The 18236-nt window shown below is 40.4% G+C and overlaps 1 protein-coding gene across 3 annotated transcripts in view; it reads right to left on the bottom strand.

The window, feature by feature from the left end:
- Positions 1–18236, bottom strand: part of LOC101743642 (uncharacterized) — a 66599-nt gene that overhangs the window by 17087 nt on the left and 31276 nt on the right. For 2 of the 3 annotated variants that reach the window (XM_004926907.5, XM_012691021.4), the window contains one exon: positions 15629–15679. The exons of the other annotated variant lie outside the window; for it this stretch is intronic. In XM_004926907.5, the coding sequence (XP_004926964.2) occupies positions 15629–15679 (51 nt within the window). The remainder of the gene's footprint in view (positions 1–15628; positions 15680–18236) is intronic. 3 annotated transcript variants of the gene reach the window in all.

Below are 18236 nucleotides of genomic sequence, written 5' to 3'. Positions count from 1 at the left end.
TGAACATTGGCAACACTAGGCGCATGGTCTAGTCATTACAGACAGCTATAAACCTCTTTTGTAGAACACGGAACAAAATTTTACAACTTCACATAACTGATAATAAAAAAATAATACATAGCTGGGAATAAATCACGCACGGTAATCCGGCCCCAATATAGAATATGTGTTATAAAGACCGAGACAAAATCAAACGAGTCTGTTCATCAGACGATTGTTTGCCCGATGTGGGAATCGAACCCACGACCCTCAGCGCAACAGAGGCGCTATCTACTGTACCATCAAGTCAGTCAGAGATCCGCATATCGCAACAACTATTGCCTATTATCCGGCCGTCGGAAGAATACGCTAAAACCAATATCACATTTAGCACTAAATGACAAAAATTCACTCCAAGTTGACACAACGATTTATTTCTTAATCACACATATTTTTTGTCGCCCTCCTCAACCCAATGATAAAAGCAATAAAACCTCTCCTCAAAACTACATCGTGCGATCGCCATCCGCTAGAAAGACCTTCTTCCAGCGGCCGGATAATGAAATAAAAAATCCGTTTGGCGACCTCTATATAAAAAAAAAAAACGATCTAAAAGCGTCGCTTGCGCTTAATGCCTAATGTCCACTGGAATTTTATTGTATACTTTAGTAGCGAGTAAAAATACACGGACAGACGAACGTGAAAAACTTTAGATTGCGGCATTTAGATACGCTGCCATACGTTTCAATGTTTTTTGTGCGTTGTCCGTCTGTCACTCAATAGCGATACTGATTTACAAACTTTATCCTGCAGGACCCATTGTGTGATGTTAGGATATCGACGCAACTGATGCCACGTACCATTCATCATTTTCCATTTGCATATCGTGTCTCATGTCGTTACCATAGTTTTTTTATTTTTTATTATTTAAAAAACTATAGTTTATATATTTATTTACTGAAAATAAAAATCCCATTTAAAGCTGCGAATTTAAATAATAACTATTAATTATCTATTTACACATTTTATAACCATAATGATTTTAATTTTTGATGATTTACATTAAGAAATAATGAAGTATATAATGTTTTCTTACTATAATATGCAATTCATTCGATAAATATTAAGCTTATCGTGATCTTTCATAATATATGTACATATTGTACACACGTTTCATCATTGTTATTTTTGAAGAGATACGAGTATGAGTATCAGGCGATTATCATAATATGAACTTATCAGTTTTACTTCAGACTGCTATTTATAGATAAATAAAACCTTTCAAGGATCCGGGTTTAGAGTTTGTCTTTGAAGTTTCAAAAGCAATCTGTCTTTTTGAGACCGGTTGGCGCAGATAATAAATAATGATGCAGCATTTGCTAATTAGATAAACCATAACGATACCTATTCAAAATACTACCTAATATTACACACATAAACACGAAACTCGTGGTTACAGCAGGACATTTTGACGTTTCGTGACTCGCTCGCGTCAACGGCGCATTGAATCTTGATCTTCGTTTTCCCACGATAACTTTACCACTATTTCGACTGTAGTGCTTTACGAATTTAGTTCTTATATCTTAGCCGGTAACGCTTCAGTAAGATTGACGGATGTAAATGACATTTGAAGTTGGAGATAACATCGGAGCAGAACAACTCGTCGGTGTCTTTCAATTATTCACAAGCGGAATAGTGTGGAGCATGTATATTAAGTACAACTGTTGTATAACTCGAACACATTGATTTTTATCGTCGATAAGCAAATACAGTACATTTGGCAGTCTGTGATAATATCAATTTAACTAGTTTTACATGTGTGAGTGACATGACATGCTGTGAGCTCGTACGATTACTTATTTTGGCTATTTATATACCGCGCGTTCCACTTTGAAGCTTAGGGTAGACGTTATTCCAATGAAATGTAATTTTTTTGTTAAATTTAACTATATAGTTACTGGTTGTAGGACCTCTTGTGAGTCCGCACGGATAGGTACCACCACCCTGCCTATTTCTGCCGTGAAGCAGTAATGCGTTTTGGTTTGAAGGGGGGGGCAGCCGTTGTCGTTTTGGTTTGAAGGGGGGGGCAGCCGTTGTAACTGAGACCTTAGAACTTATATCTCAAGGTGGGTGGCGCATTTACGCTGTAGATGTCTATGGGTTCCAGTAACTACTTAACACCAGGTGGGCTGTGAGCTCGTCCACCCATCTATTTATATAACCAATGGACATGCCAAATTAAATAACTTCACGTCGCCCTATACCAGTATGGCCGGGTACCGTGGGTATCAGTGTTGTTCTATGGTATAGCAATGAGTAGAGACGTAGGTACCGTCTCTACATATTCTAAGTTGTTTCCACATACATACATCACGCGTCTTCTTAAACAATGTACGGCTAATAAGCTGGAAGCATGAGGTCGGCGTGATTTACAATATAATAATAGAAGTTGAGTATTATTTTATGGTCGGGCAGGTGGCATTTGCGGTAAACGACTGAAGCCAAAAGGTCATCGAGGTCCGTGAACCAAATAATTTCAATACATTCGTTCGAAGCGTCGGACGTGGCCTTAACCGCTATCCTGGTATGAACGCAAACGACCGTCTCTGTAGGGGTTCTTTATGTTAAATATAACTCTCATTAGGGTATATTATTATTATTTCTCTGTTGATATGTGTTGGACTGGAACAAATCTTCGATTGAATTATTCAATGACCTGCCTTGCTCTATAATGTATTATTTGAATTACTATCTATTTCTATGCATAATAGAAAAACAGTACGGTTTGAGGCTCAAAACTGAGGTGCAAATTGTAAGATCTGTCCGAAAAGTTAATTATTTTCTTTGTAACGCTCCCACTGGAAGTACTAGTCTAGTACAAGATATATGCGCTTAGTGTAAAGGCACGGACAAATGGACGGTTTTGATTATATTTTTTTAACAAACAAATATAAATTCTTTTACAAAGAATGCAAAAGGAGCTATCGATACGATGTTACCGTGAGTCACCGTGAACATTTTGTATAACTCATGACATCTGAAAAGAATATCCAATTTGAGCTTCGGCTGATCCGAACTATAACGTCTGCTGATATTCGTAATTCGTTGTTTGTTATTCTTGAATCCGTTCTATGGATATGGTAATGATCTCGACAAGATTCTAAACTGGTTTGAGAGTACTCGCCGCACATACAAACGAGAATGACGTGCTCGTGTTACCAGTATCTTTGATAATAGTAATATTATGTGTAACAGATCATATCTTTTATTCGGTAAAGTTAATTCTTGTGGCGTAACGGAAACATCGTTCTGGATCGCCTGGTTGATTCTTGGATGCTAGGCACATACAAATTTTGAAACCGTCAAATATGTATTTTTTTTATTGCTTAGATGTGTGGACGAGCTCACAGTCCACCTGGTATTAAGTAGTTACTGGAGACATAGACATCTACAACGTAAATGCGCCACCCATCTTGAGATAAAGTTCTAAGGTCTCAAGTATAGTTACAACGGTTGCCTCACGCTTCAAACCGAAACGCATTACTGCTTCACGGCAGAAATAGGTGGGGTGGTGGTACCTACCCGTGCGGACTCACAAGAGGTCCTACCACCAGTAAAACGTACATTTTGGTATTTAGACAAAAAATGGTTTCTGCCATCTGTCCATTAGTCATCGTTAGCTACAAAATGAATTATTTGGTGTGAATCAAACCCTGAAGTAAACTCTACTACAACTAAGCACTACAAAAGTCATTATATGTCATTTTGACATACTGAAAGAGAAACAAAAATCAGCTAGTTGTAGTATATTTAGGTAGCGAGCTGTCGAAATGATTCATGCCCACTTTAGGGGTTTAATCTTGTACTGTTTTCTGTCGCGACTCTATTATGTCAAGTCGGCACTTTACTTTGATTTGGCTAATTCCATGATGTCGACTATGTAATCCTCAACTTTTTTGGTAATGAAGATATATGCGTAAGTATATAAATATAATATACTGATAAAGAATATATAATAATTAAATTACCTATTACCAAGTCACGGTAACACCCGATACTTGTTATAACCGATAACAGTATTAGGTAGTATCGCTGTTACACACTATTGGCTAACCTTTGATTAAAATTCTATAGAGCAACGGTTCAATAATGTTTTGATTGTTTAAACATACACATTGAAGGCTGGATCGAAGCCAATCCGACGCGCTTCACACTAGCGACAGCCAACAAAGCAATAGTGATGCGTTTGATTTTTCGTGCGTCTAGTCTATTTTACAGTCAAATATTACAATCGTGGTCCTTTAAAAAATATAAAAACCAATGTATTTTATATTGTCTTCCCTTCGCTGCTATCAATTTGAATCCCACAGACTAAAAACTTTTGCAACTACTTTTAAGGTTTAATCTAGCGTTTGGTTATTGTCATTGTTATAATATGATGTTAATTGCGACGTTTCGCATACTTTAGAGTTCGTGGTCACGGACGATTGTCAGTTTCGATTGCTCTTTTTCTGCGAGTTTAATATCTAAACTAACGTCAACGCCGTAGCTTGCGTGCTCTCAGTACTCTTTACTCTTTGTTGCACTCCCCAAATCCACCTGCTTATTTAACTACTTCCTTACAATACTTAGGGTCTGACCACAGCCGAAATCTTCGTTCATCTCACAATCTTCTTCTTCGCTGTCCTCCACATAGTTCTGACTTTTTACACTCTTCATTCACTATTCAGTCTATTCTTCTATGGAATGCGCTCCCACTCAAAATAAGGTCGGCCACTACACGTGAAGCGTTTAAGACGAAGGTTCGAGAACTGTTTCTCAGAGAGTTAGCAGAGTCATCTAATTGATAATATTTGTTTATATGTGTTTTTATATGTATATATTTATGATACGTATATGTATATATTTATGTATATCTATATATTTATGTATATGTATTTATTTAAGTACGAGTATTTGTATCTATAAATATTATGTATGTTATATATACACATATTATTATGTTTCAGTAATATAACCTTCACACTACACCTACCAAGCTTCATCTCTGCACTCCCCTAAGGTAGACTGTTAGAGAATGCCTATGGCATTAAGTTCGCCTTTATACTTTATAGTATAAGAAGTTATAAATAAATAAATACATTTGATAATTTTTGTGGTCAGATGATCGCGTGTGATTCTTCTTGGAGTACTTGTTTTTATTAATTATTTAATCATTACATAAGAGCGGTTTGTTTAAGATAAGCACTTCATTTCATTTTATCAAGTCGATGATAAGAAAACGTGAATGTTGTTTTGCTCTAATTTTTCAATTATGCAGGTTTCTTGGAAAGGTTTTCGCTAATATATTTTTATCTAAATGATTTAGTCGAAAATAAACCAAAATACCGGTTCTCAGGACAACACGATCTGATAAAGAAACACAGTAACGTTGTATCGAATGGAAACCTGTTTCTTTAGCACGTTGGATATTGGAAAGGTGTCAATAACAATGTCTGTTTACCGTCTGTGTTATCGTAGAGTCGTCAATAGCATCAGTAATACACGATGGTATCATACTACTGAACACATCATTATTTCTACACCTATGTGCCGGACGCAGTTATGTTCCTCAAAATAATTATTTCGTCTCAATCTTGAGTCTACTAATACGACGTATTGTAATCAGTACAGGTTGTACTACCGGTCTGCTTTGCCGCAGAGCAATAATGCTAAAGGATTTGAATGGCAAGCTTTATTCTAATGTCGGGTCTCCGATATCGTATTGCAGGTAGCAGCATAAGTTCTGTTAATACCTACATAGATCACACATTGTGTGTACTACCAATACTGGATAATAAAAACGTTGAAGTAGATAGGTGCATTCATTGCTATTATAGAAAGAACACGACGTAGAGGTGGTCGTGGTCTAAAGTAAAAGACGTCCGGTGCCTTCGTATCTAGGGATGCAACGGTGTTCGAATCCCGTAAGCATGTACCATTTTTTCTAATGAAATACGTATTCAACAAATGTTCACGATTGACTTCCACGGTGAAGGAATAACATCGTATAATAAAAATCAAACCCGCAAAATTTTAATTTGCGTAATTACTGGTGGTAGGACCTCTTGTGAGTCCGCACGGGTAGGTACCACCACCCGTGAAGCAGTAATGCGTTTCGGTTTGAAGGGTGGGGCAGCCGTTGTACCTATACTGAGACCTTAGAACTCATATCTCAGGGTGGCGGCATTTACGTTGTAGATGACTATGGGCTGCGGTAACCACTTAGCACCAGGTGGACCGTGAGCTCGTCCACAAACCTAAGCAATAAAAAAAAGCTTCTCAAGACTCGATTGAGTCTAACCAGTCTTATTGCAGACAGCGAGTGACGGCCGAGCCGTGGGCGTATGTATAATTACGGTGTGTAATGTAAAATTGAGCGCTTCACCTTGGACGTGGCTCGAGCAAGGCCAAGGCCGGCCGCGCCTCCCACCGCGCCCCCCCGCTACGTACACGCCAAACACTCACCGAGCACTAGTGGTGTTCAAATAAAATTAATACCGACAGCGCAACGAATACAAAAATAGCGCGCTAATTTATAATAACGTCACATTCGGTTATTCGTTAATCGAACCGCGTGCGGGAACTGTGTTATAGCTCCAACTGTCATTTAAGTGAAGTTCCTCAAGGGTACACGTCGTACGATAAGCCTTATTAAGTCTAAGCGTTGATGAGATTCAGAGAGATGTGGCATAGCACGCGTTATTCGTTGTACATTTATAGCGTGTTGTTTATTCGCGTCTGATATCACATCCCATGCTACTAGTGTACGCGGTACACGCCGTTTTTTGCACGATACGGTGATGTAATTCGCAATTCGGCGCAGAAGCAGCATGGCCGCCTTCACGCTCCGATCGCCGAACTAGACTTTTTAATCTTTTTGATAAAAAAATAAATAAGCGTTAGTCAATCACGGTCCAAGAGCGGAAACAAAACAAATTTGAATTTTACGACAGCGCTATAACAATATTTGTGTTGGGGTTTTAATTGGTCGGACGATAATTTTATTTATGTCGTATGTAACATTACACAACTTGGACCCGTTCTGGTGAATCTTAAAGGGGCATGAAGTACCGTCAAGGTCTTTAAAAAAAAATTCAGTTTGAATAGGTTTAATCGCATTCTAAAGAGCACATCCATTTGAGGTTTGTGACTCTAGTAGATAAGGAACAGTATTTACTGTGAATCAGACAAATGGGGATCCTAAGTCAAGATTCTTCGTTTGTTTTACTGGTGGTAGGACCTCTTGTGAGTCCGCAGGGGTAGGTACCACCACCCCGCCTATTTCTGCCGTGAAGCAGTAATGCGTTTCGGTTTGAAGGGTGGGGTAGCCGTTGTAACTATACTGAGACCTAAGAACTTATATCTCAAGGTGTGTGGAGCATTTACGTTGTAGATGTCTATGGGCTCCAGTAACCATTTAACACCAGGTGGGCTGTGAGCTCGTCTACCCATCTAAGCAATAAAAAAATAAAAAGATTCCCGTCAATCTTTAATCAAGTGACCGAATTAGCTAAAATACCTAGTTTTATCGGCATCGCTTATCACTGGTAAGGTTTTGAAAGCACGGAGATAGTTCATGCGAGTGGTATTCTCACCGCAGTAGCCGGCAAACGACCGCAGTCGCTCCGGTGTGCTCGGAGAAACAATTAGCTTGTAACGCGACACTACCAGGTATCACGTATACATTCGATTCACATTTCCTTCGATTGTTATCGGTAGGAGTTCACACGAACGCGGCCCGTGAATGAGACATTGCACACGGTTTCCAATTAAACGGGACTTGTTTCCCGCTACCTCGCCTCGTCTATACGAGGACGGATTAATGTATAACAACTTAACACTTGACATATTTGAACAGGTTAAGCTCGATTTAATTCAGAACGATTTGTTTAAACGAGCCATTTTGGAACGTCTGGGACTCACAGGCAATCAGGGTTATTTGCCATAGGATGTCGATCCAGAGGTCGGAGCCGAAAAAGATGGAGTGATCAAGTATCCGAGTGTCTGGACATGAGTCTGATCCAAGCACTTCACTGTGCCACTGACCGACAAAAGTGGCTACAAATTACAAAAAAAGGTCAAAGGCGGGCGCATCACGATGCTCAGCAATGAGCGATCGACTGAAGGAGGAGGAAGAGGAGGAGGGCCATAGGATGTGAGTTGTTTATTGTCCGTAAACTTCGCCATTGCCTAATTAAAATTCACGTATTTGTCCTTTTTATTATTACAAGAATATTCTTTGCAATAATTTCAATAGTAATTATAAATAAATAAGTAATATCTCATTATTAAACTGTCGTAAAAACCACTTTGGAATTTCGTTGAAATGTTGTAGAACTGATCGAAAATAAGAATTTAACCGTCGGTCTGATTTTAAAACGCGTTTATTTTCGTTTAACAACATCCGGCACTACGAGCAGGTACATACTTAGTGTATTCACAAGGAGATGAGCAGTGAGTAGGCGGGAAGCTTAAATACGCTCACAGTGAAGGTAGTCGCGAATACGCACAGGTGTGGTTGTTTTTTCCGAAGAATTTATGAAAACATTATTCAGTTGTTATAACATTTATGATGGCGTAAATGTAAATGCTTTTAGTTTTAATACTTAATCTTCTCCCGCATTACTCTGCGCAGCGACGAACTATACCGGTCACCGTTCTCGTCGAACCTGTCGCTCGCGACGAAGGGCTCGGCGAGTAAATTAACACACAGACACAGCCCACTGAGTTTCACGCCGGATCTTCTCAGTGTGTCGCGTTTCCTATCCGATGGTAGACTCTGCGAAGCACTGCTCTTGCTAGGGTTCGTGTTAGCATCAGGTTAGAGCCCCGTGAGCTCACCTACTCGTTCTGCGAATCTAGTATAACCCCTCGAGGTTATTAGAATAGATACTACTGGTGGTAGGACCTCTTGTGAGTCCGCACGGGTAGGTACCACCGCCCCGCTATTTCTGCCGTGAAGCAGTAATGCGTTTCGGTTTGAAGGGTGGGGCAGCCGTTGTAACTACAGTGAGACCTTAGAACTTATATCTCAAGGTGTGTGGCGCATTTACGTTGTAGATGTCTATGGGTTCCAGTAACCACTTAACACCAGGTGGGCTGTGAGCTCGTCCACAGATCTAGGCAATAAAAAAAAAAAAAACAAAAAAGATAGAAAATAAAAAGACGATCTACAGAAATGTGGAAAATTTTGAACTATTAATATGTAAATATCATAGAACATTACGAAACGAATGTCGAATCGGATGTTGAGGTAATTTATCAGTGAAGTTAGAAATCGCGTAATGTTTCAGTGCGACCGTGACCATACAAGACCCCTCGTACACATTCTGCAGAGATCTGCAACTTTATCTGACTTGTCATGCTGTAAGTATTTAATACGAAGTAGGTACATAGAATATTTAGAGTTTGCCATTTTAGCTAGTTATTGAGATTGCTAGCGGAAGATGACTCTATTCAAACAAGTTCTTATAATGTGCGCGTAATCTATTTATTTTTCGTACTGTGTTACCTGTAATTACTTATAAAATTAAATATCCTGACAGATTAGTTCAATAACACTCGCACATAATCGTTGGGTCTACATTACTGAAACTACGATATTCTTACAGAGACTTTGTATATATAATTAGTGTTATTTAGTTCCGTGGTCAAGTGGCAAGAGAAACTCCTAATTTCGACTTGTTCGCTTTGTTCGTACACAGTAGTTGTACCGGGTCTCTCGTGGCGAATATCTATTTAAAAAGTCATATTATACATTACTTATCCTGTCTATTGAAAAAAGCTTGAACTAGAAAGAAAATCTAATTTCTAAAAATGATAGAACCGGTGAGATAAATTACTAGAAATGCCAATTCTTTCACCTAAATTGCAACAGTCGACGACTTGACCAATGTGTTTATGTATTTACGTTGCTAATGGCATAGGCACTAAGTTTTCACCACTATATACAGTTCCCAGAAACGTTGCCAAATTATTCCGGGCCGATGCAAGTCGGTAAACTTGTTAAATGTTTGTGTAAAATTCAGTTTTACCGCTCGTCCCGTGCCCCGCTCGCGTGCCAGAGCCGTAACGCATACGTTCAACAATATATGGAGTTTCATTTATTTTTGTAAGCTCTATTACAGAGTTGCGAAATATTTGGGAGCTTACAAAACTATCTTCTTCCATATCGTTCTCTCACTACTGAGGATCGCAACCACGTGTGACGTTCCACTGTGTTCGATCATGGGTAGCACGGACCGTATGGTACAGACTACAACCTAGTGCTTCTCTTGCTAGATCTGACCATCTGGCTGGTGTTCTGCCCACGGCGCGCTTGCCCTCTATGCGACCTGCAATTATGAGCTTCTCTAGTTCATGTCTGGGAGACCGCAAGATGTGTCCGAAGAAGCTCATAACACGTTCCCGGCAAATGGAAGAGACCCTTTTTCGGATGTTTAGCTGCTTTAGAATGGACTCGTTTGTTCTCATGGCTTACAAAAATATGTACTCAAATCATGGATCTTAAATGAACAATATAATAATTATTACTCTCTATCGATTCATCTCTGTAACTTTTAAGCTCTTTTGACAGCGAGAAATGCCGGGCAACATGGCTCTCCACCAGGCAAAATATAGGAATATCTGGAGAGAACCAGTGACTTCATGAGAAGAAAAAGAAGTAACTTTCAAATGCCTGAATAGATTTGGATGTATGGGGTGGGGTATCTTTGACAAAGGCTGTATTATTTTGACAGAGCAGCGCGTCTTTTTTTGTTATATTGTATTATTGGGTGTCGTTGATTGGGGGTCGTCGTCGTAAATGGCCACTGACGCTCGAATACACTATCTCGTAAATGCCATCTGTATTGTAACGTAAAGCATTTATGTGTATAAAAACCTGAATTACTTAAGGATTCTCGCGAGCCTCAAATAGCATCCTAGCCTCATTTGAGTTGAGAGTCATTGCAGTAGTGTATCTATATATTCCCTATAGATCTCTGTGGATTACACGAATAAGAACGACCTACATGGGTCAATAATATGCCCGGCACGAGGCAGCGTCCGCGTTAAACAATCAAACACTGATTACTTTGATCGCGCGCCGCGGTCTTGTGAGATTATACATAATGAACTGATTTATGCGGAACTTATCTAAGAGACGGCGGCACAGTCGCCCACGCGGCGCTCGATACTCGCTACAGCCGTAGTAAAGCTCGTATACAAATATATTCCAATAATACTCCGCTTAAAGACGCAAAGGACGTTCACCTGTGTAACAACGATCTACAATCACACAGGTTCACGAATGACGACGAATACTAAACTAGTGATAGGACCTCTTGTGAGTCCGCACGGGTAGGTACCACCACCATCCCACCTATTTCTGCCGTGAAGCAGTAATGCGTTTCGGTTTGAAGGGTGAGGCAGCCGTTGTAAGTATACTAAGACCTGAGAACTTATATCTCAAGCTGGGTGGAGCATTTACGTTGTAGATGTCTATGGGCTCTAGTAACCACTTAACACCAGGTGGGCTGTGAGCTCGTCCATCCATCTATGCAATAAAAAAAATAAAAATATATTAAGATACGAATGCACACGTGTGAGATCTCTAATTTATAATATCAGTTTCTCTAAGTCTCTAACCTACAAAAAAGAACACACGATTGCATTCGCAGAAGATAATAGAGATTACCCGATATTCGCTGTCTACTGAACAATTGAAATCGTTATTCGACAGAAAAATACCTAATTTATTACTCTAATAAACTTGGTATTGCAGAAGGCGTGTGGGAACGAACAATAGTGCGTTGGAGTTCAACCTTTTTTTTTTTTTTTTTTTCCACAGGAGAAAATCGCCGGATCCCCACCCGCGCGGCAGGTGGGGTATGTGGGAGTTGAACCTCACTAAAAACTCCTGCCGCTCACAACCAGCGCCCTACCTCGGACCGGGCCGGAGCCCAGTCGGGGCTATTGAAACGGCGGGACAGGGTTGACGCAGAGCACATTACATCCATCCCACCGTCCCACGGACGCCGGACCGGTGGCCGCCAGCGAAACGACCACCGGTTCCCTCGTTCAGCGGGCCGAGAGCCCGCTTTGATGGCGCCGCGTTACACCTTCCCCCAGAGCGGTCGGGGGAACGCGGTCTACCATCACCCGGCTTCCTATTGCGGGTGAGCGTGCAGAGCACGCCACCCCTCGTCTGGGTCCCTCCCCGCACAAAACGGGTGGGACCCCTAGCTCTTAGGGGGCCAGGTCACGGATACGACCCCGGTCCCGACCCCCTGCTCGGCGGCGGCGGGTTTCTGCGTAGTGAGGAGAGCTTTCCCTCACTCGCCCCGCCGCCTCCTTCTGCGAGATGGTGCACTCGCAGAAGTCGAGCATAGCCTTCCATGACTCATCGCTGCCAAGCATCGACGCCACGACGCCAGGCAGCGACAAGTCAGGTCCTATCTTTGCGACCAGGACACGGCGCTGCACCTCCCAAGCGGGGCAGACAGCGAGCGTATGCTCCGCCGTGTCCAGGTCGTGTCCACAATGGTGACACCTCGTCGTCGGCTCAGCCCCTATCCGGCGCAGGTACTTCCCGAAGCATCCGTGCCCGGTCAGCACCTGCACCAGACGAAAGGTGAGACGTCCCTCGCCACGATTCACCCAGTCATCAAAGACCGGGTAAACCGCCTCGACGGTCCGTAGCCCCCACGTGGGGTTGGCCAATCGCCTCGACCACGACTCGAGCACGGACCGCCGAGAATGGGCCTTCCGCGCCCGCAGCTCACTCTCGGGGACACGCGCCACGCCCCGAGCACGAAGCTCGCTGCGCCACCGATAGTCGGCAGCGAGCGACTCCGCCTCCAGCTCCCATGGCGGCGTCCCCGCCAAAACACACGCCGCCTCGAAGGAGACGGTGCGATATCCGCGGATGACCCTGATGGCAACGGTGCGCTGCGGCCGGCGCAAGAACCGAGCCATAGTGGCCCGGTTGCGCGGCTCAGCCCACACAGGTGCACCGTACAGGGCCATCGATCGCACCACCCCCGCGTAGAGACGGCGCACAACCTGATCCGGTCCCCCAATATTCGGGAGCAGCCGGCTCAAAGAACCGGCCGTCCCCATCAATCGGGGGATGGAGTTCAACCTGGGTTTGTGTCAGAGGTCGTGCTAACTGGTGCGGGAAACAATTACTTATTTCAGTCTCTCAAATCGAGCCCATGATTTTATATGTTAGGTGAGATCACTCGCGGGCTGTCTGGTGTTAAGCTTTTTTTTTTTTTCTACCTAAGCTGAGAGCCTTGAGAGGCTATTTCAACGTGACCGTAATTAGTAGGTGAGCTCACGGGGCTCAAACCTGACGACGTTGCTAACACGAACCCTAGCAAGAGCCGTGCTTCGCAGAATCTACTACCAGATCGGAAACGCGACCCACTGAGAAGATCCGGCGAGAAACTCAGTGGGCTGTGTCTATGGGTTAATTTACTCGTCGAGCCCTTCGAGAACGATGATCGTTAGTGGATCGGGAGGAAGATGTTAAGCGGTTGTTGGAACTGGACACACTAGGTCGACCGTCGCAATCTGAAGTACTTTCAAACGACGGCTTCACGTTAGCTCGCGGAAGAAGTACATCGTAAGTTTTAATTCACCTTCGGGGCGATTATTAAAAGATCGTACGCGCATCTAGATCGTTCCACGATTAATATTCATGTGTCGGAACGCGAATAGCTCGCCAACCTCATGTCATGCCAACATAACTCGCTTATAAATACAACAAGTGCAATTCCAATTATTTTTACACAACATCCGCGTATCGTTTGTCCGACTAATAATAGTGTGTCATCAATTGTCTGGCTGCGATTGCAACGCTTGTGCTCCGGCGCAGGGGGATCACGCGTGGGTCGCGGGTTCGATGCTATCAGGGTCGTTTTCAAATTTGGGCCCTAAAGCGTGTCATTTGATTTAATTCTTATAACTTTAATGTTACCGTAATTATAATTACAGTAAATTTGTTGTCATGACAACAGGCACGTGGTCCTATAACTATATATTCGTAGGAACTGTTCAATTAGGAGTTATACATTAAAAACTACCCCAAATCTAATTCGTATCACTGGTTCGAAATTCAAATTCTAACTTGTTTGTTATTTTTCCAGTAATGCGTGCTGAAATTCGCCAATTTTATATAATCAGTATATAGTACAATAATAAAGGTAAACTAATTGGGTATTAGAACATTATTAAAAACAAAAGAAGTACGATTTCTAAGCTTTTAAAAAAAAACCTATTTAAATTGTCATCCGTGTTGGCATTATGAAATGCGTAAAATGAAAAATATAAATGAAAATTATATAATATTATTAATAAATGAGTGATTGACTTGATTGTGATGAAGCATTTTTTATTCTGAACATGCCTAAATACAAAAAAATGGAAAATTAGAGAAAGCTTAAATTCATGAAATCGTTACTGAAATCGCAAAATTGAAAGCTACCTATCAACGCTTTCAGTGGTTAAAAAGCCTCTAAAGTGGACTCTAAAGTTTTTGTAACTCTAAATGGGCGAACAAGCTCTCGTTCCACCAGATGTTAAGTCGTCGCCCAAGCCCGTATTTTAAAGCACCATCGCCAAGCAAATCACGCCTCCATCTTTGAAAATGATGTCGAAAACTGGACTCGTTTGTATAACGACTATCGCACTCGTCCCAACGTAACGCATAACCGGGCAAAAACAGCGTTCCGATGTCATTCCACTTAACATCAGATAAGCTGTGAGTCAGTAGGCTCGTTTTAGCGTAAAAAAAATAAAGCGATGTTACGTCTTAGTATATAAAAGAGAAATTAACAAAATCTGAGTACCTACTCATACTGAGATTCTCACCTTAATAATATAGAAGTTTCTATTTGAAACATAAAATTTTCATATTTATATTTATAATAATTTACTTGTAATTATAATTATAATTACCAAGCGAACCGCTCCGGCTCCGCTCGGGTCTTTAACAAAATTTTCAACGATATTTGACGTTGTTTTATTTTTTTTAATAAAAGAAAACTTATTGCGGCATAACTTCTATAATAGTCAGACATATTATGCTGTCGCGAAATTTTTTGTAAATAGTCATGTGTTCTACAAAGTCGTAGTACATTATTTTATTCTATGATCAATAGTTTTCGCAGAGCACGCGATGTATAGAATATTTTAGGTAATTTTTTTACACCTTGGGTTACATTATTGGAGTTTTAGTAAGGTACCCTAATTTTTTCCAAAAAAGATTATAGCCTATGTCACTCGGGAATAGTGTAGCTTCCAAACAGTGAAAGAATTTTTCAAATCGGTTCAGTAGTTTCGGAGCCTATTGAATACAAACAAACAAACAAATCTTTCCTCTTTATAATATTAGTATAGAAGTATAGATAATTTAGTTGTAATTATAATTATAATTAATTAGGGTTTACTCTAAGTACGGGGCCCTCCATCGTGCGTTCTTCGCTGCGCTGAGCGTGTCTTTCTATACACGGGTTTTCAATTAAGAGACAGGTGTAAAATATTATTTCCTGCGTGTCCAAAGCGAGTGGAAGCATTCGTTCGTATAACGGTATAAGCAAGTTGGCTGGCAGCCGGTACTCACTGATGTCGGCGCCGTCATTCCACTTCATTATGACGTCCGTGTTGAGATCACCTGCAACATTGCGACAATCAATTATTATCGAATTGCTAAGATTTTCTTATCATCTATTCTATTCTATTTTAATACGCTTTTATTAGCTTCAGACGTATGTATGTAACGGAATCTTTGAACATGATTTTAACCCCCTTCAAAACGTCGGATTAATTCGAAATTTGGTATACTTATTAAGGAACGATGACAATTCAATATTTATAAAAAAAATTAAAGAAAGATAGGAAAACTTGGAAATTTTCCTAAAAATAGAAAAATAAATAATAGTTTAAAAAAATTAACAGAATACGCTTTTATAGAGAATCCAACTAAAAAATAGTAAATAAATTTTAATAAATTTTAATTAAAAATAGTGTAAGAAACAATGAATTTATTGTAAAAAAAACCGTGGGGTGCATGGTATCAGTAGTTATAAATATTTTATGAACAGATATGACTAGAAGGGTTATTTTGATAATATCTTGGAATAATCTCTATTTTTTAGTTGGATTTTCTATAAAAGCGTATTTTGTTAGTTTTTTTAAACTATTATTTATTTATATAATATAAAATACGTACTATGTATGTCATTGAACTCCTAAATGACTTGACCGGATTTATTGTTTTTTTGCGTTTGTTTGTATCCCTGGATATTTTGCAACAGCCAGACCGACTCGTTAATAATAAAACTGGATGTTTAAAAATCACATTAGATGTAATTCCGGACTCACAGTACTCCGTAGTAATGTTGTTGCGCATGAAGGATACAGCTTATTCATTATATACACAATTGAATTTAGTTATTATCGCAGTTGTGGGTCGCGCGTGTTCGTAAGTAATAATTGAGTCCGCGCGACTTGCGTGCTCCTAGTACTATACGAAGGTATGTACCGTCTCTGAATAGTTTACTACCTGGGTACTTATCTAGAATAATTGAATAAACTTTGGTACTGTAGTTCGACCTCATGTCTCAAGGTATTCACGTTGTGATGTCTATGAGCTTCGACAGTCATTTAACAGCTGGCGAGTTCGTTTGAGTATAAAGCAAACAATGTTTTATTGTAAAAAAAACCGGGCTATGTAATCCTACTAATATTATAAAGACTAAAGTTTGCAAGAATGTATGGATGTATGATTGTTACTCTTTCACGCAAAAAGTACTGAATGGATATTGATGATACTTTACAATGATATAGCTTACACATCAGAATAACACATAGGCTATAATTGATAAAGATATAGTGTGAATTACCCAAAATAAGTGTCAAGTAAGTAGGAAAAAATCTGCCATCTGCGAGCTAGCTATTCTAGCGTGCCTGCAAAAACCCTTGGAGTTGCACGTATTTAATGTAAAATGGAAATGTTTATCTCAAATAGTCCTACAAAAAATCCCACGACAGCATGTATTTACCTTTTATGTGTAAGCAATTATCCCCAAAATAGTGAACCATGAATATATAATTAAGAAAAGAAAAGATTAGATTTTTTATTTATTACTTTTTTTAATTGTGTTTGTTACTATCAGAACCAAATTTGTATAAAAGAAAATTCAATAAGATCAATAATAAATTACAGTTCCCGAGGCAAAGCCAGGGCGGGTCGCTTGTGTGATAATATATTCCATTAAGACGTGATAATTATGACATCTTATTTGTCTTAATTTGCTTTGTGCTTCAGAAGTTTCATATAACATATTAACCAGTCTTATCTTGTACATAAATAAAATGTTATGTTTGTACGTATGTTTCTCTTTTATCCATGTGGTCCCAGTATAAAATTAAATGTTAGTCCCTATAGATTTTCCGCTGGTAATTTTACCAGCTCGTAATATTCGCACCGGTATGCTTAGTGCGAATTTTTTAACGTTTTCGACGCTCTCGTAAAAGTTAACTCAAATTCGTATGGAGTTGAAACGTTTGCCTACGTTTGCCGCTAGGGGCGCTGTTCCAACTGCATACAAATTTGAGTTAACTTTTACGCTGTCGAGAACGTTAAAAAACTCGCACTAAGCACATTGATCGATCGATCGAACTCAATAGACAGTACGTTTTTTTTTATTGTCCTTGTAGACAGGCGAGCATACGGCCCACCTGATGGTGAGTGGTTACCGTCGCCCATGGACTTCAGCAATTTCAGGGGCAGAGCCAAGCCGCTGCCCACCGCTGCCTGCCTGCGTGCTTTATTATGATCATAAAACGTGAACAGCCTCTATTAATTTTATTCGCCCAGTGTCTGAATCGCACAATGCAAACTCCCGGAACGACCTTGGGGTGAGGTTGCCAGCGATGCGAATTCATAAAATAAGTAGTTTCGCGCAGAGAAATACAGCAAGGTGCCCATTAGTGTTCAGGCACCGCCCGCCTCAGCCCTAAGGAAGCCCGTCAGGAGACGTCCATGCGGCATGTACTCCACAAAGTTCAATATTATTTAAAGGTCCACGCGAAAGCATCATGTAGAAGTGTTCGCCCCAAGCCAATTCAATTCATCATTGCTATTACCATTTTTATTTTGAATTGTGAATGTAAGTAGTTAAATAACGAACAATAATTAAGCGAGTTTTACCAGTTGTTCTAAAGAC

The sequence above is a fragment of the Bombyx mori genome, chromosome 12 (genome assembly GCF_030269925.1).
Source record: "Bombyx mori chromosome 12, ASM3026992v2".
Classification (NCBI taxonomy): Eukaryota; Metazoa; Arthropoda; class Insecta; order Lepidoptera; family Bombycidae; genus Bombyx; species Bombyx mori.
This window is presented reverse-complemented; position numbering and strand designations above follow the sequence as displayed.